At 32.9% G+C, this 22,268-nt stretch overlaps 3 protein-coding genes across 3 annotated transcripts; 2 read left to right on the forward strand and 1 right to left on the reverse strand.

Annotated features, from left to right (window-relative positions):
- Positions 1-201: 201 nt before the first annotated feature.
- LOC133316710 (uncharacterized) lies at positions 202-2,000 on the reverse strand. Its single transcript, XM_061518492.1, has 2 exons — positions 1,991-2,000; positions 202-557 (listed from the first exon to the last, which is right to left on the reverse strand). The coding sequence occupies exons 1-2, from the start codon at positions 1,998-2,000 to the stop codon at positions 202-204; spliced, it is 366 nt and encodes a 121-aa protein (XP_061374476.1).
- Positions 2,001-5,919: 3,919 nt separating this feature from the next.
- Positions 5,920-9,058, forward strand: LOC133316719 (anthocyanidin 3-O-glucosyltransferase 5-like). The gene is made up of 2 exons (XM_061518501.1): positions 5,920-7,655; positions 9,027-9,058. The coding sequence occupies exon 1, from the start codon at positions 5,969-5,971 to the stop codon at positions 7,400-7,402; it is 1,434 nt and encodes a 477-aa protein (XP_061374485.1). The 5' UTR covers positions 5,920-5,968; the 3' UTR covers positions 7,403-7,655; positions 9,027-9,058.
- Positions 9,059-19,314: 10,256 nt separating this feature from the next.
- On the forward strand, positions 19,315-20,733 carry LOC133316711 (anthocyanidin 3-O-glucosyltransferase 5-like). The gene has a single exon (XM_061518493.1). It carries the CDS (start codon positions 19,315-19,317, stop codon positions 20,731-20,733), a length of 1,419 nt encoding a protein of 472 aa, XP_061374477.1.
- The last annotated feature ends 1,535 nt before the right edge of the window (positions 20,734-22,268 follow it).

Below are 22,268 nucleotides of genomic sequence, written 5' to 3' on the forward strand. Positions count from 1 at the left end.
TGAGCTCATTAAGAGTCTATTTTTCCTTTTGAGTGTTATAACTCACCACAAATTGACCGTATTGTGCAGAAAGAGAGATAATAACTAAGTACATGAGCAACTCAGAGGGCAGCTCTAACTTTAATGCCTTTAGTTTTCCAGCAAGATTAGACATTTCCATAATGTACTCCCTTATGTTTCCTTTTCCTTTATACCTCATGTTTATGAGTTTGGAAAGGTTTGACCAATTTTAGCCTTTTCATTTCGAGCAAAGTATTGCTCGAGTTCCTTCAGAAACAACTTGGCATCAGTAGTCTCAACAATCGAGCCCCTAAATGCCTCCGGAACGCAACATTTCATGATCATCAGACACATGCGATTTGAGTGTTCCCACTTCTCAATTTTATCTGTGTTTGGATTTTCCTGAGTGGAAGTGGGTTTCTCAGTCCTTAGCGCATTGTCGAGATCCATGCAGCCGAGAACAATTTCCACATTCTCTTTCCACAGCTTGAAATTTGCCCCATTAAGCATTGGAAGCATATTCATTTGAGGAACATAATTGGCAGCGGTAGCGGAAACTATACAGAGAACAAAAAAGATAGCATACTAATAACATGTCATATCATGTATATTCAAACATACATGATATAGACAAATAATCCGAAGTAAAATGAGTTTATTATAAGATACCTAGCACAATATTAATATTTAGTCTGTGGACAAAAATATCAACTTGTAAGTGGTACTCTTAATGTAGTAATCAAACATTGACAATAAGTCCTGTCAAATCATAGCCTTCCTGTGGGCCGACTATGAATTACATGGAGAATTCATGATAATTGTCACATATTTATTACCACAGGTATGTTTATTACTTGGCCAAATAATAACCTTCATGTGGGCCGATCACTATCCGCATAAGCAATAAACATACACATGATCACACAACATATGTTATTTGGCCAAACAATAACCTTCCTGTGGGCTGATTATTATTTGCATAAATAAAATATATTTATATGACCAACCTATTTGAAATCAAATTAACCTTTATAAATTTGGCCACTGTGGCGGCTAACAAATCTATCATATTCAATTTCAAATAGAAACTTTTAGGGATAATAAACACATTTAAAAATAAAATAACAACAATAAAGAAAATTATTCTTTATCAATTCTCAATGTATATAAATATACATATTGTATCATTATATCATTATATCAATAACAATAAATATCTTTTCATTATAAGGCTTAAAAATTAATGCACAATCGACGCACATGTAAGTCTTTTCAAATGAAAGCTTGAAAATGATGCACACAATAAATACTTTTTCATTATAAGGCTTAAAAATTAATGCACAATCGACGCACATGTAAGCCTTTTCAAATGAAAGCTTGAAAATGATGCACAATACTCAAAAATTTAAATTTGGCTTTTGACAAAGAATATCAAATCTAAAAGAAAATCCCAAAACCAAAGACCTTAAACATTCGATTTCTTTCAAACTATAAGTCCAAAACATTCTAAGAGAATTCATTGTTTATTCAAAAAATTCAAACAACAAAACCTCATCGATTATAAAGCCAAAATTCTTCCAAACATTCCATCTATTCACAGATTCAAAATTTAAATAATAAACCCTTATTAAACTGTGAATCCTAGTTTTGTTCTAAAAATGTAGCTTTTGTTCCAAAACTAAAAAATCACCGTCAGGGAACAAAAATAACACTACATAGCTAATACAAAATACATAAGATGGAACCCATGTTCAAAAAATAATAAACTTTATGCCAAAAGACAATAAAGCAAAACTCTTCATGATTAATCATATATAAAAATCACAAAACTTAATTCCTTCATAATTCAATATGACGATGGCTCCGATACCAATTGTTGGAATTTTTTTAATTCCTCTAAACCTTATGGTGATAACTATCACCCACAAGCCAAGATCCATCATACCAAATCATAAAGAAAAATAAGAACAACATAAAGGTGGAGGAATACCTGTCTCCATTGCAGCGGAATACCTTTTATCTTGTCTCTTGGGGTTTGTAGTCTTCCTCAGTCAAATCACCCTAAAACCTTATTCCTTAGTGTGCCGTCTCTCTCTTGATGGAGAAGAGAAACTAGGGTTGTACATTTTGACGTATTGGGGACCATAACCCTTATATAGTGTTTTTATCTTTATTGTTGGGGCAATAAGCTCCCATTATACTTAGTTGGCCCAACACCGGTATCCACTCATTCAACCCATACTCACTTAGGAATCTATTTGGGAATATTTAACTTGGGAATATTTAACTGATCACTTTAATTTATCCAATATATATAAATAGCACAATATAATTATTAATATAATATGTGACCCACAATAATTATTAGAAAATATAATTTCATAACAACTAGAACTAATAGAAACTCATATGTATACTTAAATCATATCTATTTTAGTTATTCACAACAATTCCTTGTCTGAGGTTCTTGATTATCCCCTTAGCCTGATGAAGATTAGTTTCATACACTATTGTTATTTATTGTTGTGCAGAACTCCATATATGAATATAAAAAATAATATTTGATTTTATTGTTGCAGATATGTTAAGAGTAGAAGCGACAAGCAACTGTGGAGTAAGGAAGCTGATAAGGGGGACACAGGGAATTGTTTTCCTAGACAAAACATAAAATAGTTAACCAATTGTTCCTTGTGGCCTCATTGCATGGAGTTTGTTCAATGTCACACAGATTTTCAATGAACAACAAGGATTTAACGGTCAATAAAAAGAGCATAGCATGAAGGAGTGACCAAGTGTCCAAATTTGGGTCTAATATTTATCCCAAAAAATTTCAGAGTGGAGGTTTGATTGGTCGTGTAAAGCTCAATGAGTTATACCTGTAAATATTTCTTCATTTTTACTTTTTTTTTGTTTGCTTGTTTTTCTTGAGATATAAGCTATATGCCTGCAAATTAATATTTGCTAAGAAAACAAAGAGAGCTCCAAAAGTTGAACTTGGGACCAGGAGTTGCTTCAACAGATGAATGGCTAGAGGTTTGTTCTTATGCTTTATACTATAACACAAAAGTGTGTGATTTTTAAGTAAGTAGTTGTGATTAAATAACATGACCACATGATCACTTTTAAACATGAGATGATCCAAATCTAATTTACTATTATATGTCACATTGTTGTCCATTAGGGGCATTTTTTCTGAAATATCTTTCTGGAGTCATTGTTGTTAAAATCTCGATTTATCACTACGATTTTACATTTTCATGATTTTTTTTCATCAAAACGATTTTACTAATATTCCAAACACTTTTACGTTTTTACGATTTTTTACGATTTTTTTACATTACGATTTTTTAATCCCCTTCCGATTTTACTTAAGATCTCGATTTTAACAACATTGTCTGGAGTGTAGGAATGAAAGTTAATCGATTACAATATTTTTTTCAATACTTAATTGATTAAGTGTGTTATGTACTTGATTAAAAAGGGAAAGATTGGTGTATATTTTTGGAATGGGGGGAAAGTAATTATTTTTTAATTAATAAGGAGAAAAAGGGTCAAAAATCCTAAATTTAACTTTTAATTATAAGTACAAATTAAGTGTCAATTGTACATTATATATTTAATGTAAAAGTGAAAATGAAGTTTTATTTTTTAAATATAATAAAAAATTAAAAAATTTAGATATTATTAAAAATTCTTTATAAAATTATTATTATTATTATTATTATTATTATAATTATATGTTTGTGTGTGTGAGTGTGTATGCATGTGCTTGCGTGTATAAATTTTTAGTTTACTTTAAATTAAATCAAAATATAATTTTATAAATAAAAATCAATATATTTTTATTCAATTGTTTGTTCTTTATATCCAGCAACGTAGTTAAATTGTTAATATTTTATATTGTGATTTCAATTATTCTACAAAATATCATAACCTAATTTACAGAGCGCAATATGTTATTTTTGAAGATTTCGTAGGCTTGAAAGACCGGATGAAATATTATATTTTAAAAAAAAGTTAAGCCAAACTTTTAATTTTGTTTACATGGGGCTAATAAGCCAAGTCAAGTTTGAATTATTTTCTATAAACCGAACCTATTTAAATTAAAGTCAAATTTCATCTGACTCATTTACATCTTTATTGATAACCTTCACCTCAAAATATCAAGGAACAATAAAAGAAAGGTGTAGAGGATAAGAATAAACTCAAGATATACGAAGGCTCTTTCCATTTGCAACCTCGAATTGATCAGTTCTAGTATAGTCATAAGTCATTGCTGTCTTGATAGACAAATTCGTGAGATCACCATTAATGTGATCAGCAGCCTCTTTATTTCTTCCTTGGAATGGGATAAAATCACTAAACAATAATGAGAATGATATTTCCAGTAGTTTTGAGGTTTTCGTGCTATGACTTTGTCCAGTTATAATCAATTAAAAAAATCTCTTTTTATTTTATTTATCCTTTAACTTCCATGAAAAACAATATCAGTAAAGCATTCAATAAAGTAGTTTCGTAAAAGGATTCAATGCCATTTCAAGATGCAATCATCAATATTAGTTCAATGCATAAGGTGCATGAATGATGAGAGCGTAGTGGCAATGGCGGGGACTTAGACTTTCGTGTTTTGTCTTCATTAGGAAAGTTATTTCATTTTGTGATCAAATTGGTTTGGTCATTTTCTACGTTTTTGCTTTCTTTGTGGGATATTATTGTAGCTTGACATTTGTAGCCTCGTGTTGAGGAAATAAGGGGTAAGAAAAAATGGTTCCAAATAAATAATATAAAACAACAAATTTTAAATTTTAAATTTTAAATTTTAAATTAATAAACAGAAAATAGTAACAAATATCAATCTCAGACATTTCTTCCACAAAGAAAAACCAAGATGTTGACTAATTGACCAATATGTATTTCTCTCTGATACATCAAGTTTGATAGAAACGGGTCCTATTTGAATTGGAATTGGCAAAAGCTAATCTTTGTATTCTATATTTATTTTTTAACAAAGATTCGAACACATAGGGTGGAACTAAGGCGTATAAGGGCATGAATTACAAGGCCCAGATCATCAATAGGACGGCCAATATGAGCTAGTTCGTTGGCAATATCGGAGTGGAACATAAATAATCGCTTACAGAAGAAGTCAAAATAAATAAATAAATTTGTTATGGGCCATCAATTTGGCCCAATAACATACCACCAAGAGATCCGGTAACCCATCAATTTCAATTTCATGATGGAATAAGAATAAATATTTGATACTACTGTTGTTGTTATACCAAAGACTCAGTGCATTTCACTAATGAAAATATTATATGTCAGCCAAAATTCTGTCTCCTTCAAATTCGTTCTCTTTCTTTTGACGTGTAATATTCTCATTGATGACATACACTGAATTTAGATGCAACAAGACGCACCTAAAATTTATTTATTCCATGGGTACACTCTCCAGCCGCCATTCAGTGTCGCATCTCATCACAAGACCAAGCATCTTCTGCTCGATGCTAGCTGATACACGTCTCCTTGCGCTATTAGCGCAACGGAACGTACCTTCACTAGCAAGCTACTCTTGGACTTACGTATTATTTCCTCCCGATTCACTCAGTCAAATATCCAAACCTGGCTAGATACACACCTGTCACTGTATATGCATTTGCTACCACATTATAAAATGCACAACCACCAATTTCCTCGTTCAAATGTCTCAATCAATCACCACCCTTGAACCACTCAGAAGAAGACATGAAGAGTGCAGATAAAATTCAAACCGCAAACTATCCAAAAAGATAATATTACTTGCTATGTCATGAATCGAATACAACAGACACCTAACGATAGTATACACAGAAAACAAAAATATTTATTGAACTCAATTATTACTTCCTGTATGTCATGCATCTTGAACTTTGACCAAGATATCCAACCAAAATTTTCCTTCTTCCTCCCTCCTCTCTTGCTCGATCTCATGGACATGAACTTGCACAAGCACAGGCCAGAACACATAGTTCTGGTTTCCAGCCCAGGCCTTGGCCATCTAATCCCTGTGATCGAGCTTGGTAAACGCTTCGTCCTGTCCAACAATTTCAAAGTCACTATCCTTGCCGTCACTTCCAATACTTCAGAAGCAGAAACCAATATTCTCAAATCAGCCATGACATCCGAGCTCATTGATGTCGTTGAAATCCCATCAGCAAACATCGACGGTGACGCTGGCATGGTCACTCGCTTGTGCGTGATGATGCGTGAAGCACTGCCTGCCATTAGATCTGCACTTTCTGACATGACCGTTCGTCCTTCTGTGCTCGTCGTCGACGTATTCGGTACCGAGGCTTTGTCCATAGCCCAGGAACTCAACATGCCCAAATACGTATTTGTTGCTTCGCACGCTTGGTTTTTATCGTTGGTCATATATTCTCCTGCGTTGGACAAACAAGTGGAAGGACAGTACGTGGACCAAAAAGAACCCTTAAAAATACCAGGTTGCAACTCGGTTCGTCCTGAAGATGTGGTCGAACCCATGCTGGACAGGAATGTCATCGAGTATCAAGAATATCTAGGCGTAGCGAATGGGATCCCAAGAGGTGATGGAATACTGATAAACACATGGGAGGAGCTTCAGCACAAAGACCTTCAAGCACTGCGAGATGGAGATTTATTGGGTCGGATCCTGAAGGTTCCCGTTTATAGTGTCGGACCTCTGGTGAGACAACACGTGTCAGAAACTAACCCAACTAGTGAGTTGGTGGTGCAGTGGCTTCATAAACAACCGAGTGAGTCTGTGATTTATGTGTCGTTTGGAAGTGGAGGAACTCTGTCGTACGAGCAGATGACCGAGTTGGCTTGTGGTTTGGAGTTGAGTCAACAAAGATTTATATGGGTGATGCGCCCTCCGACCGGAGGTGCTTCCGACGCTGCCTTCTTTACCACCGCGTGTAGCGGCGGCGGCGATCAGTTGTCAAATTACTTGCCGGAGGGGTTCATATCTCGGACACACAAAGTGGGCCTGTTGGTCCCACATTGGGCCCCACAAGTAGACATCTTGAGACATCCCTCCGTCGGGGGATTCTTGTCGCATTGTGGGTGGAGTTCCACCTTAGAGAGCATCACCAACGGTGTGCCCATGATCGTTTGGCCGCTCTATGCGGAGCAGAGAATGAATGCCACATTGTTGGCAGAGGAGTTGGGCGTGGCGGTGAGGCCCAAGGTGTTGCCCACAAAGAAAGTGGTGAACAGGGAAGAGATAGCGAGTATGGTGAGGCAGATTATGGTGGTGGACGAAAGCTTGAAGGATAACCCCATAAGGGAGAGAGTGAAACAGGTCAAACACAGTGCAATGAAGGCTTTGTCGAAGGGTGGTTCATCTTACGCTGCACTGTTTCAGTTAGCTGCTACAACATGAAGACTGGACCGAGCTTATGTATTCGCACATCATGATAAGATAATATTATTTTGTTTGGTATTTGATATGAATACGATAGCGTTAGTCTGTACAAAGAGTAAAATATTCTTATTACCAAAATCATTTTGCACAGGACGCGGCAGGTAAGGTATCATGTCTTAAAAGCACTGACAGACCTGTACTGGACGTGGTAGGTAAGGTATCACGTCTTAGGAGCTCTGATGACCGTGCCAAAAAAATTGCACAGGACGCGGTATGCTTTCTATCACGTCCTTAAACGTCAATTCTCCAACCGCGTTGTTATGCATTATATTGGCAAAACTTTTGATCCACAAATTATTCCGAGCATACATTACAAAAACAACACTGCCAAGGTCAAAAGGCCTTATTTTTTCTTACTTATGATTTATTCAATTCATAGTATCATTTTTTATTTTAAAAAATTGCATTTAATTTTTTTAAGAGACAAATATATATTATAAGTTAGTATATCTTAATTTAAACGAACCTCTTAATAGTAATTAATAGTTATGAAAACGCTTGTCAAAAATAATTCTTCATTCTCTTATTCTTATCTGTACCTTTTCAGTTTATAGTTTGTTTCCCTTTTCGATTATTCACTTATAGAAATGTTATTGTATATACATGGAATTAAAATGGTGAGGTTTGGGCATCATGCTTGGTAATTTAGACTTATATTATGAGTCATAAAGGGTCCAATTAAAGAACAACTCACCATAAGTAAAAGATTTAAACTAAAAATTTAATTAATGAGTAACAAAACATGTTAGATCAGTGGCGGACTAAAAAAATTTTGTTTATGTGTGCACACTTAAAATGGGGGTTCGGGGGCAGTGCTCCCGAAGATATTTTTAAAAAATAAATAAATTAAATGTATTAATTGTAGGGGTTAATTGATCAAAAATTCACCTCTGTCGATGTCTATTTGATCCAAAGTTGGTCACTTTTGCTTCACAAAAAAACGTGAAAAATCCCGTGCGATTCTCCTCCACTTGATGAAGATTGAATTTCAGGAATCATTGATGTCTGTTAAGGTTTGGAGCTAATAAGGTTTATGTTTCAAAAAAAGAAGAAGAGACAAAGCAATGAGATAGGGTTTAAGTTTTAAACTTTTAATTATATGGGTTGGTTGGGTTGGGCCTATGTTTACTTTTTTTTTTTTCAATCTTCTTAATTTTTTTTTTACTTGACCTAAATCACCCACCCTTTTGAAAAAAAAAATTCTCAAAGTTTCGTGTCTGCATGTGTAGACACAGGCAACAGCGCCGGTCCGCCTCTGTGTTAGATACGTGTACATATAATTCCGTAAGATATTTTATAACACAGACAACTAAATCATAAGAACAAGATTCCAGCCAAGTCTCAGTAATATAACTCGTTAAGAGGCATCCCGTGTGAAGGGTAGGCTAGAAAACCAACCATAATCAACAATTGAGAAGACATATTAACCATGTCATCATACTAAGGCGGTATACTGAACCTACAAGCAGGTCTTGCCGCATACTATAAATAAAGACGCCAAGATCCAAGCATAATCATCTTTTTCATTATACTTATCAACTCATTATTCAAATACTAACTTAAATGTTTGAGTGTCTTGCAGGTATCCACATGCAGTATCCAGTGGCTAGCCACAATATACTTACATAGGACTTGGGCCCTAGCTATATTTTCAACAAATTTTATTTATTATATATAATTATATAAATAATTATAATTGGGCCCTAGCTAAAATTGTAAAAATGGTAACAGACAAAGATTTGGAGTTGCTTTGCGTGTGTGACCAGATAACAGATTGCTTTCTTCTTATTCTTTCATCTTTTTCCAATTAGGATTTTCTTCTAACCTTTTTTTTCTTATTCGCACTCACCACCTAGAACCCGGCCATTCTGTGACAAGGTACGATGTTTCGTTCCTTTCTTAAGATTCTCCGGATATATGTTTTTGGAATATGCATTGGTAATTATATTGTCGCGGGGGAAAAAATTGATTTGCATTTTTGAACATTGTAAAAGAAAAATTCTTTATCTTTGCTGACCATAATTGTTTATTGAGTGTTTCTAACATGAGTGAAAACTCATGCCCCTTTTTATGTGTGGTTGTATTTATTGATTTTATTTCTTTTGAAAAATGGAATGCTATTTTACGTTTACCTTTTAAAAAAAAATTATTTTAATGAAGAGCTATAGTTGCTATTGGTAATGGAATTGAAATTTTTCTTGGTGTTATTTGTATTTAATTTCAGACCAAGAATTGAAATTTTTAATGGAATTGATTTGCATTTTTGAACATTGTAAAAGAGAAATTCTTTGTCTTTGCCGACCATAATTGTTTATTGAGTGTTTCTTTCACTCATGTCCCTTTTTTATATTTACAACTTTTTTTTATGTGTGGTTGTATTTATTGATTTTATTTCTTTTGAAAAATGGAATGCTATTTTACGTTTACCTTTTTAAAAAAAAAATTATTTTAATGAAGAGCTATAGTTGCTATTGGTAATGGAATTGAAATTTTTCTTGGTGTTATTTGTATTTAATTTCACAACAAGAATGAGAATTTTGACGATTAATAAGTAGAAACTGTTAAAGAAAAAAATCAATAAAGATAAATGTATGTATACGAAGTATGAAAGATTCTTGTACATATTCATTAACAACTTAGTTTTTTTTGTATTTTTAAAATATCTAAACACTGATTAAATGATTTATGTGGATCCAGTGTCATTTAAATGATTTTAGACATTTGTTGCTGATTGTTCCATGTTTTTTTTTAATTGTGAAGTTTATTGTCCCTCTACGTTGATGTTCTTCATAGGTCACAGGGGTATAAATGGGCCAAGTTGTAAAATATTTAAAGCTTATACTGACCTATTATCCTATTAAAGGCCTAATTTATAGGTTTGGTCTGACCTATTATAAAAAATTATAAAACCTAATACGACCTATAAGGCTTACCAAGTTGCAAACTAAAATTTATATGCTCAAACTAAATTAAAATATAAAAGATAAAAAAATGTATTCACAAAAATCACATGAACTAAATTTTCATTAACATCCAGGTTATACCAAAAAAAAAAATTTCATTAACATCACATGAAAATGTTCATAAAGATCACGTGAAAATTTCATATATGTATATGTACATATAATTTGCACATTCTTTTCTAATTTAATTTTATATTATATTTTAAAATTTTTACATTTATTATTTGTTAAAATAACATCAATCTTATTACTTTGAAAATTTTAAGTATTTTTTTTCTAATAGATTTATGTAATAACGAAAAATATTTTGATAATTTGATACATGAAATTTTTTTTTCTGATTAAAATTAAATTCTGCCATCTGCAATATCTCCTTTTGTTTCAGTCTCAGAACATATCTCAACAACATTGATTCTGTGTAATAAAATAGAGATCGCACTATGACCAACCATAATATTTATCCGTTCTTATATGGACCAGACATAACATAACCGTGTGTAATTTTCCCCAATTCCTTGGGGTTAGATCACTTGGCATTAGTCTTCACGTTCTGTTCATATATAATCATTGGCCTGTAAACATTGAATTCCATAAGCCACATGCTTCACTATTCATTTGTTTTATTTATTTTTTAACACTAAAATGATACAAGTAAAATCATTAACAGCCCATGGCAATGTGAAAAACATTAATTACTATGGTTTCATAAAAACTCACAAATTATGTAACTCCATATCTTGCCATCAAAACTAGTAGAGAACACCCTATCATGACTAGGGATGCTGCATTTACATCTCCCTTGTGTAAAGAATGAGCTTGTAAGAGAGTTCCATGTTTGCTGTCCCAAAACTGGACATCACCGTTGCTGTCTGCACTAGCAAGTGTCTCAAACCTAAAAAATAACTAAACACAATCTGGTTAAATAAAACAAACAAATAAATAAAATAAGATCTAAATCAAAGGGTGACTATCCAAATGAGGAAATAAAATGTTAAGAAAACATAATATCGCTAAAAGTACTGAATAGATAACATACTTTCCAATCACCATGTGATTTGCTAAATCTTTCACTCCAGTAATACTTTTTTATATATTGTAAGAAAATAGTTATCTCGTGGAATCTACATATAAGAGAAGAGAGAAAAAGAGTGGTGAGACCCAATCCTTTTTTAAATGTGTAGAAAAGTTGGTTATATCATATAAAATAAAATAAATATAACCCTATATAAAAAGTAAGATATCTGCATTCTTGGTTTCTATTAGTTTTCCTTATATCCTGCAAAAATCAAACCAAATACATAATTTAAAAAAGAAACGAATAACAAAGAACCAACTTAACTAATAAAAATGGTGATTCCAATCAACTAGTACCTTCTATTTCTAATTTTGAATAGACTTGAATATTGACAAGCATTTTTAATGTCACTCACAAAATTCGGAAGGATCTTTTGGATGATAAATGTAGGTATCAAAATAGTTCATGCAAAATCGGAAATAAATGAATATGATCTTCATCTTGTGAGGTATAGCAAAATATGCAGAGGAAACCAGCGCATGACAATGACTAGATTTGTTAGACGAAATCAACAAAATCATTTCAAGATAAATTTGGGAAAAGAGAACGGGAAGCATAGAGTGAAAATTACAAATAAAAAAATTTGAAAAAGTCACACGACAGTGCCCAAATACGATGACATTGTTAGTGCTGAAGACACATCGAATAGGAGGAAATGCAAGATTCATCGGAATCCATGTTCTCAGCATAAGAATTGTGCACACCCAAGCAGGAAAGTCATCATTATTTCAAATCAACAACAAAAATGACACAATTAAAATGGAGGAATTCTACAATTAGAGAAAACAAAAAGAAATAGAGGGAAGATCAAGTAGAGATTGATCCAAGCATAAACCCAAGATCAAGTGAAAATACTTGATCGAAGAAAATGGAAGTGTGTGAGTGTGAGAGTTCTTCGCATGAAGAAATCTTTTTCATTGGAGAAAACCCATTTTGAAAAAGCCATTTCTTTGAAGACATGTCTGCGGACAGTGTACGAGGCAAAGAAGTGGCAGAAGCTCTGTTGCTATCAAAGTCAGAGCCCAAAATGGTGACAATGCCCTGCTTCTGAACAGTCTCTTCGTCCATTCTGAGAGACTCGGATAAGCCTTGGACTTGGATCTTCTTGCTTATACAAAGAGACTCCGATCAAGCCCTATAACGGTCATTCTTCGAAAATTTTAAAAAAATTCAAGGAAAAATGTGCTTATGAATTTTTTTTACAAATTATATTAAGTATTATCGGTAATATATTTTTGATTAAATACTTTTAATGTAGTTTATAAGAGTTTGTAAATAAATTTTTTGTAAATATAACATTTTTCACATTTTAAAATTATAAATATTTTGGAGTCAAACCCTCCACAAAATTATAAAAACGGACAAAAATTGAAAATACAGTGAGGTTGTCTTAAAACAGCCACAATGCACATAATTATTGGAGATTTTATTAGCCTCCACATAATGGAAATATCTTCGGTACTTAAAGAGTACTGAACTTAGTGCATCATTTACTTAATTTAGAAAATATAATATATATTTTTTGGGTTTAGTGTTTGTCATTTTAAATGACACAACTTTGTGTCATTTTTAATGAAACTACGTCGTTTTGGTGTGTTTTATCATTTTCTATAATTTATAAAATTAGAAATAAAAAGAAAATAGAGGAGAGAGAATGTAAAAACTTACCAAAACGACGTAGTTTCATTAAAAATGACATAACTTTGTGTCATTTAAAATGACAAACATTTTTCCTTTTTTTTTGTTAATATACCCCAAACCTGATAAGTAAGAGTCAGTTAGATAATACATAGCAATTAGTTTGTTGAGTCAGTTAGTTTGTTAGCTGACGTGTACATCTAGCTGTTAGTTAGTTATTTGGCTCAGTATTTTAGGGATGATGTATATAATAGAAAGGATAGTGAAAAGGCTAAGGATTTTGATTTTTCAATGAATGAGATGATTCACGATTTCTAAGATGGTATCAGAGCTTTGAAAGCTCTGGTCCATCCATCGTCTTCCGCAACCAAATACTCTGTTTTTCTTTTTCCTTTTCCTTTACACTGCTACCATGGCAGAATCAAACCAAATTTCAGATCCTTATTATCTTCACCCAAACGAATCTCCTTCTCTAATCCTAGTTACTCCATCGATGAACGGAAGAAATTATCACTCCTGGTCACTAGCAATTAAAGTGGCTCTGACTTCGAAGAACAAGCTTGGCTTTGTGAATGGTACTATAAAAGCTCCATCAGAAGATAATGTGAAGTATTCAGCATGGGAGAGATGCAACATGATGATGTTGGCTTGGCTCCATCGCTCAATAGATGATTCAATTGTTCAGTCCATAATCTGGATCGACAAAGCAAATGAGATTTGGGGTATATTAACATTTTTTATCATTTTATCTTCCTTGTATGGTTATTTTCCTCAAAATCATCTCTCTTTTCTACTTTTAGTAAAGAGATATATACTCCAGTAGCACCAAAGACGTGCTCCCAAAAAATAACCTCCACAAATAATATATTTTTTTTAGTGAAAATATTAAGAACACAGTGACCTACTAAAAATATGAAGGATTTACTAATTTGAAACCGTGTAATTTGGTATTTATAAAGCCAAGAGGGATATGCTGCAAGAAGAGATGGTAAAATGGGCACGGCTCGGCTCGGCGGGCCAACCCGCCCTACCCGCTAAATGGGGTGGGGTGGGCTGAGTTTTTCAACCCATCTGAAAAGCGAGGAGGGGCGGGGCGGAGCGGGTTCATTTTTTGGTGAGTTGATGGCGGGCATAGGAGGGTCGAGGCGGGTCAGTGTAAAATAGACTCGGACTGGCGGTCCAACCCACCAAGCCCGCTTTCAAAAGCGGAACAGAATGAGCTGACTCATTTTTTGACTAGTTGATGGCGGAACGGGCTGCCCACTTTGTCATCCTAGCATGGAGCATGGACTCGCTGGTGATTAATATAACGGTGGGCTATTAACTCAATTTGCTTTCGAGTAAATATTATTTTAAAATATATATATAGTATTTTTTAATATTGCTTGTTTTGAATTGTATCAATTTTTAAATTTTGATTAAAAACTGGATAAATGATAGGAGACACGAGACACGGACACTCAAATTTGCTTGCTTCGAAAAGAATCGATTTTTAAATTTTGATTAAAAATTGGATAAATGATAACAGACACGAGACACAGACACACAAATTTGCTTGTTCCGAATTGAATCGATTTTTAAATTTTGATTAAAAACTGGATAAATGATAAGGGATAACAGACACGTACGAGACACAGACAAGTTATTACCTATTACACTGACACATCACCTTTTTTGTTTGATTACGTACTTTCCTTTGTTGTGAAATTTCGTGTCTCATTATTAAAATTAATTTACATTATTTAATAATAATACATATTTTATAAATGCTAAATTAGCATTTTGTCAAGATTATGGGTGAAAGTGGGACGGACCGGCTTACAGAGCCTATGGTCTAACTTATATCAGGCCAGTCTTTACTTATTACATACAATAAAATAGAACACGCTCGAGCTTTTAAACAAACTTATTTAGAAAGCAAATCATAAGCTTTTATTAACATATCAGGCCTATAAACCTATAGGCCGACCTATATCATGTTATTTATTTTAAATAACATAAAATAATATTATTCATAATAGTACCAAATTGTGATAGCTCAGTTGGTGCATGAGAACTGAGTAGGTGGTGGAAGGACCTAAGTTTAATCCTCACCAATATCACCTTTGAGAGGGGCATTAGATCTGTATCAATCTCTACAATAACATCACAATCAACATTTAGTGTTGGAGGAAGAGTTATTGATGCTTATCGTTCTAGTTTGGCTGAAGATATCATCCAATCTTTAATATGTGGAGGAGATTGACTACGTAATAAGTACGACTTGAAGAAAAAACAAAAGACATAAATTTAATCAATTGAAATTATTTTTTAATTGAATTATATTTTATTAAATTTTAATAGAAATCTGATTTTATTTCTTATGTAGGAGGAACCAACATCTCAGCATGTAGTAGGGGCGTTCATCAACCGATCCAAACAGATTCAAACCGCGGTGAACGAACCGAAAACCCGATAACCGAATAAACCGAGAACCGAAAAAACGAAAATCGATTAAAAACCGCAAATTTTAATTGGATTGGATCGGTTTTTGGATGGGTTGATGAAAATCGATCCAATCTAAACCGATCCAATATATTAATTTCCCTCTACCTATTTGGGTATTTCCCTAATTATAGCCTAAAAATTTCTAAACCCAAGAAAAAATCTAGTCATCTCTTATCAACAAAATTTTATCTTTGTAGAGCTTCATATCTCATTGTCAAAATTAAAAAAATTATATTATTGTTTACTAATGCTTTTGTATTTCAAAAAAAAAATTACAAAGCCAATATATACGAAAGATGTTATTTGCACAATAATCATGAAATAAATTTTAAGATTTTCAAAAAACCGAAAACCGATTCAATCCAAACCGAAAAAAATTGGATTGGATTGGATTGGTTCGGATTTGAAAAAAAATCAAAATCGAATGGATGATTATATGATCAAACCGAAGGGATTAGATCGGATGGTTTTTGCTTCCAAAACCGATCCAATCCAGACCGCGAACACCCCTAGCATGTAGGATGTATTAAAAGGTATTTTGTTTCTTATTTTTTTTTTATTCTTTAATCTTGTATTTTGTTTTCTACATTTACAAATTGTTTGTCAACTTATGTAACCTTGGAATTGTATTTGAAGGGGGGAAAAAGATGATGAGAAGTTTTTGATTACTACAAACATTATGATGTGTTTGTTGGATTCATATAGTTATTTTGATTTACACAATATGGATTGGTTTGTTGGATCTGATGAAATATATATTATTTAATTTGAGCATTTTGCTTCTGAAAGTGACATAAATGCAGATTGTGATGAGTTGTTATTGTGATTCAAGATTTTGTTTAGATGTTGAAATTGTGATTTTTATTTTAACAATAAATTTTAAGTATTTTGTGAAGTTGATTCATGGTTGTGCTTGGAAGTTAAAAATTAAAATTAACATGTCAACAGGCCAGGACAGACCATTGATTTTTTTATAGATGGGTCAAGTCAGGCTAATAGTTATACCCATATTATACTATCAGGCCAGACCAATTAAAATATTTTAGCATGGATTTGACTTTTTCATGATAAAGCTCGACCCAACCCAGCTCATTTTCACCTCTAGTCAAGATCCTATCATCAAAAGAGATTAGAGTTCAATCCTAACTCATAAGATAAACTAACAAATAGCTTATTTATTTTCATTCAAGATAAAATCAGCTAGTATATAAGAAAATTCTAAACACACAAAATAACATTTTTTTTTTAAATTTTAATGGACAACAGATACCCTTCTCTTCTCTTTTCCAATTTCACCTATAGTACGTCATCTCACGTTGGGCTCATCTATAATAATTTGCTACCAACTTACAAAAATATCAAAAACACCAAGCAGTGGCAGACCCAGGAAAATTTATTCCTGTCCGCACACTTAGTGGTGGAGTTTACCTCCAAAAAAATACATTAAAAATAAAAGAATATAAAAAAAATTCAACTTAACATAAAAAAAATAGTAATCAAGAATAACTAAATTATTATAATGGAACAATTATCTTTTATACACATAAAAATATACGAGACCCATATAAGATTATGTGAAAATATGAAAGAAAAATAAAAATAAAATTTAATATACTTTTATATGTGTGTATTTTACCTTATAATAAGATGAAAAAAATTATATCCATTCCATTTTCCTTGGGCAGTATACGGATACAGAGACAGAGTTTTTTTTTTTATATATATATTGGGTTTGAGACTAATAAAAGCCTTGTGGTCGGACTTGAGAGAAGGCATATTATGAAGGGAAATAATTGTCTCATTTTACATGAGATAACTATCTCATGTTTCTCTCACATAAAAAATTATGACATCATTTTTTCTTTTTTCTTTTTTTAATGGATGGTGGGCTCCACCATATTATGTATCTATAGTAGGAGATACTTATCTCCTACAACATGAGAAAAATAGAACCCTATTATGAAACTCTTCTTATGTAAACAATTTTTTATTTTTTTCCAAAAGTTCATGTACTTGTGCGTGTGACTGGGTCCGCGAGTCACACCAAGTATATCAAGATACGAACCAAGGCTATGCTGCAAGGCATGCAACATGAACTCACCGGTGATTAGTACTAGGGTGGAATTATCCAAAAAATAATTTGAGGGTGGACTATTAACATAAATTTTTATTTATGCGACCTTTTTAAATACTTTCAATTTTAAATTTTAATTAAATTGATTCGGGTTGAACATCCCTAAATCATATTATTGTTAACGTTCCACTTGACAACTTACAAAGGGTGATTTGTGCAGTTCGCCATTTTGATTGAAGAATTTATGCAATGTAATGACTAATTTAATTTTTTTTATACAAAAGTTATTGCGAATGAAAAAAAGTTTAAATGTATTATAAATACATAGTTTAAATATGGGATATGGTCATATTATATTAGTATAAAATATTTTAATCTTAAATATTAATCTTACTTGCATTTAATTACTCATACAATTAATAAATTAAAGTGGTTAAATACAAAAAAATCAACTATAAAAATTTCATTTAAACTTGTTATTCTTTCATGGAAATAAGTTGATCTTTCTCTCTAAATTTACTTAAAAGAATATTATACGTGAACAATTTTTAAATCTGCACTTCCATAATTGTCGTAGCTTATATAGGAAAATTTTTAAGATACTCCTAGACTATGGTAGTCTTTTCATTAACTAAGTGATACATGATTTTTTTTTTTTTGTTCTCTTCAATCTCTCTTTCTCCTCCCCTCCATCCAATATTTTGTGCGCAACGCCAAAATAAATATGACCGGGCTATAACACAACAGACGTAGTGACGTACTATACATGTAACAAAAATTATTTACTTTCACGTGTCTTAATGTGCACGAAATGATGTTCACCGGGCTCCTTGCACCAATCACTTTCAACTCCGTGGACTAGAATAATTTCAATTTAAAAATTTAAGTTATCAAAAAATAATAGATTAATAATTTCAATTAAAAAATTTAAGTTATCAAAAAAATAATAGATTAATAATTTTATATTACATTTATGTAATACATCCCTCTAAATAATAATTTATTAAATTTAAAAGATTGATAATACACAAACTCATTTCTTAAGATGAAAAATTTAACATTATTTAATTAATTAATAATCAAAAAGGATAGAGGATCGAATTAATAATCACTTAATGATATAAATTATTATATAAAAAATCATTTCAACTTAAAAATTTAAACTATCAAATGAATAACATATTCATAAATTTGTATTATATTTTTTCAATAATATTTGAAAAATTCAAACCCAAAATTATATAAAAAGATAAATTGCTATGTCAGGAATCGAACACGACTAAAGCAACATGATATTATTTAGGAAAAAGTTTACCGATGCTGTTGTAATTTACTTCAGAATCATTTATGTTCCTGTTTTTTTTTTTTAATCACATATATCTATGTGTTTTATAAAAAATAAAAATTCACAAGAACGTATATGATAAGAAACATATTCTTCTTACAAATCACATAAGTATATATGATAAAAAAAAAAACCACATGATATAAATGATTCTGAATCAAAGTGATTATGAAGTAAAAGGAGAGGCATTCCTCAACTTTTCCCTATTATTTATAGAGCTCAACTGCTCCTAACCAAGTTATCCTACTCAAATCTTTCCTTCTTCCACTTGCTCCGATGGACATGGACATGCACATGCACAAGCAAGCACATGTAGTTCTCCTTTCAAGCCCAGGCCTTGGGCATCTAATCCCTACGATCGAGCTTGGCAAGCGATTCGTCCTTCATAATAATTTCAAAGTCACCATCCTTGCCATCACTTCCAATACATCAGAAGCAGAAACCCATATTCTAAAATCAGCCATGACATCCGAGCTCATCGATGTGATTGAAATCCCATCAGCAAACATATCTGGCCTTATTGACGCTGACGCTGGCTTGCTCACTCTCTTGTCCATGATGATGCGTCAAACATTGCCTGCTATCAGATCTGCGCTTTCTAACATGACCGTTCGTCCTTCAGTGCTCATCGTCGACTTATTCGGTACAGAGGCTTTGTCCATAGCCCAGGAACTCAACTTGCTCAAATACGTATTTTGTGCTTCACACGCTTGGTCTTTATCGTTGACCATATATTCTCCCACGTTGGACGAACAAGTGGAAGGACAATACGTGGACCAAAAAGAACCGCTAAAAATCCCAGGGTGCAACCCGGTTCGTCCTGAAGATGTGATCGATCCCATGCTGGACCGGAATGTCATGGACTATCAAACCTATCTAGGCATGGCGAATGGGATCCCAAGAGGTGATGGAATACTGATAAACACATGGGAGGAGCTTCAACACAAAGACCTTCAAGCACTGAGAGATGGAGATTTATTGGGTCGCATCCTGAAGGTTCCCGTTTATAGCATCGGACCTATAGTAAGGCAACACGTGTCAGAAACGAACCCAACTAGTGAGCTGCTGGTGCAGTGGCTTCATAAACAACCGAGTGAGTCTGTGATTTACGTGTCGTTTGGAAGTGGAGGAACGCTGTCGTATGAGCAGATGACCGAGTTGGCTTGGGGTTTGGAGTTGAGTCAACAAAGATTTATTTGGGTGGTGTGTCCCCCATCCGGAGGACCTGCTGGCTCTACCTACCTTACCACCGCGTATAGCGGCGGCGATCAGCTGTCAAATTACTTGCCGGAGGGGTTCATGTCTAGAACAAACAAAGTGGGCATGTTGGTCCCACATTGGGCCCCACAAGTGGACATATTGAGGCATCCCTCTGTAGGGGGCTTCTTGTCGCATTGTGGGTGGAATTCCACTTTAGAGAGCATCACCAATGGTGTGCCCATGATCGCTTGGCCGCTCTATGCGGAGCAGAAAATGAATGCCACGTTGTTGGCAGAGGAGTTGGGCGTGGCGGTGAGGCCGAAGGTGTTGCCCTCAAAGAAGGTGGTGGACAGGGAAGAGATAGCCACTATGGTGAGGCAGATTATGGTGATTAAGGGCAACCCCATAAGGGAGAGAGTGAAGCAGGTCAAGCACAGTGCAATGAAGGCTTTGTCGGAGGGTGGTTCATCTTACGCTGCACTGTCTCAATTACCTACTACAACGTGATGACTCAAGTGAGGTAGACGTGATCACTGGATGCTTTCATGTCTCTTTTAAATATGATTATGATGTGGTGTGATAAAGGAGTTATCCTTCACCCAGTTACCTCTTTCATGGGAGGAAATAAATAATCTCATGTGTAATTTAATATCCGGTTATGTGATACTCTGATACAATTTTAAGGGTATGTTTTGCATTATCTCTTTTTTAAACTAAAAGCTATTTATATGCATAAGTTAGGTCAAACAATTTTTGAGAAAAGCTCTTATAACGGAAATTTCTTTTTTTTATAATGAAAAAAAAAAGCTGAAAACTAAGTGCCTGTTTGGATCCTCTTATTTTTAAGCTATAAGCTACTTAAAAGTATAAGCTAGGCCAAACAAGTTTTGGGAAAAGCTCTTATAACAAAAAGTTCTTTTTTTTTATAATGAAGAAAAAAGCTGAAAACTAAAAGCTCCTAGGAGGAGCTTTTTTTTAAGCTCTTATCTATTTTTCTTGAATTGTGTGCTTTTTTTAAAATGAAGAGTGATAAAGAGAGAGAGAGATAATTTTCTTAAAATATGTGTTTTTAAGTAATTTTTAAGCTAAATTTTGTATGTAATTTTCAAACAGCTTTTAGCTTCTTTTTTTAAGCTCTTTTTTTTAGCTTTAGCTTATAAGTAGCTTCTAACTTAAAAATAAGAGGATCCAAACAGGCTAATTTAAAAAAGGTATTTAAAAAAATGTATTCCTTTAATAATAAATTAAATAAAAATTATTTAATAAAATTTAAATCAAGTTTAATTTAATAATATTTTTTTTAAATGTTGAACGGTATATCATTATCTTTTCACCTCTTCTTTTATTTATTTTTATTTTTTTAAATCGTAATGCAAGAAAAAAGTTATCGAAGGCCCGAAATTCACAAAACAGAAAAAACACAAAACGCAATGCAATACATATGAACATATCGCTGCAACTGTTTGGCATCACACCGAAAATAAATCTTATAAACTTCATATATTTGTCGTCATCATTATTTTTTTTCCGTCAATAATTTTATGAGATCACCTTTTTTGTGCAAAAATAATTTATCATTACTTAAAAATATTCTTAGAACAAATTACTTGTTTAGTGTGAGATGGATCGACTCGATAGTTGTTGGGATTCTGATTGTGATCATCTGAGATAATTGACAGTGGTTGCTTTAAGTGCTTGACCGGTTGCTTTATCGGATGTTATGGTGGGACGGCAAGTGACAGTTCATACGCAGGGGCAACCACACTTAAGTCGGGTGTTATGTAAAGGTTGAGACTTAATATATAGAATCTGTAGATGTGATGAGTAAGGACATACATTAAACCATTTATATTCAATAAGAGTGCTCTGTTCGTGTGTGTTGTATATGTTAACTGAGTCTAACAACTTTTTAAATACTAATGCGAAAATGGCAACAACCTTAAGCAAGCTGCAAGCGTGAAGAATACACTCAAACGAATAATATATTTATTTTATTGATTAATTCTTAATTGTTTTCATTCATTTAACACTAAAGTATTTTT

This window comes from Gastrolobium bilobum, unplaced genomic scaffold, assembly GCF_033153095.1.
Source record: "Gastrolobium bilobum isolate Gb01-03AN ecotype WA unplaced genomic scaffold, APGP_CSIRO_Gbil_v1 utg7803, whole genome shotgun sequence".
Classification (NCBI taxonomy): Eukaryota; Viridiplantae; Streptophyta; class Magnoliopsida; order Fabales; family Fabaceae; genus Gastrolobium; species Gastrolobium bilobum.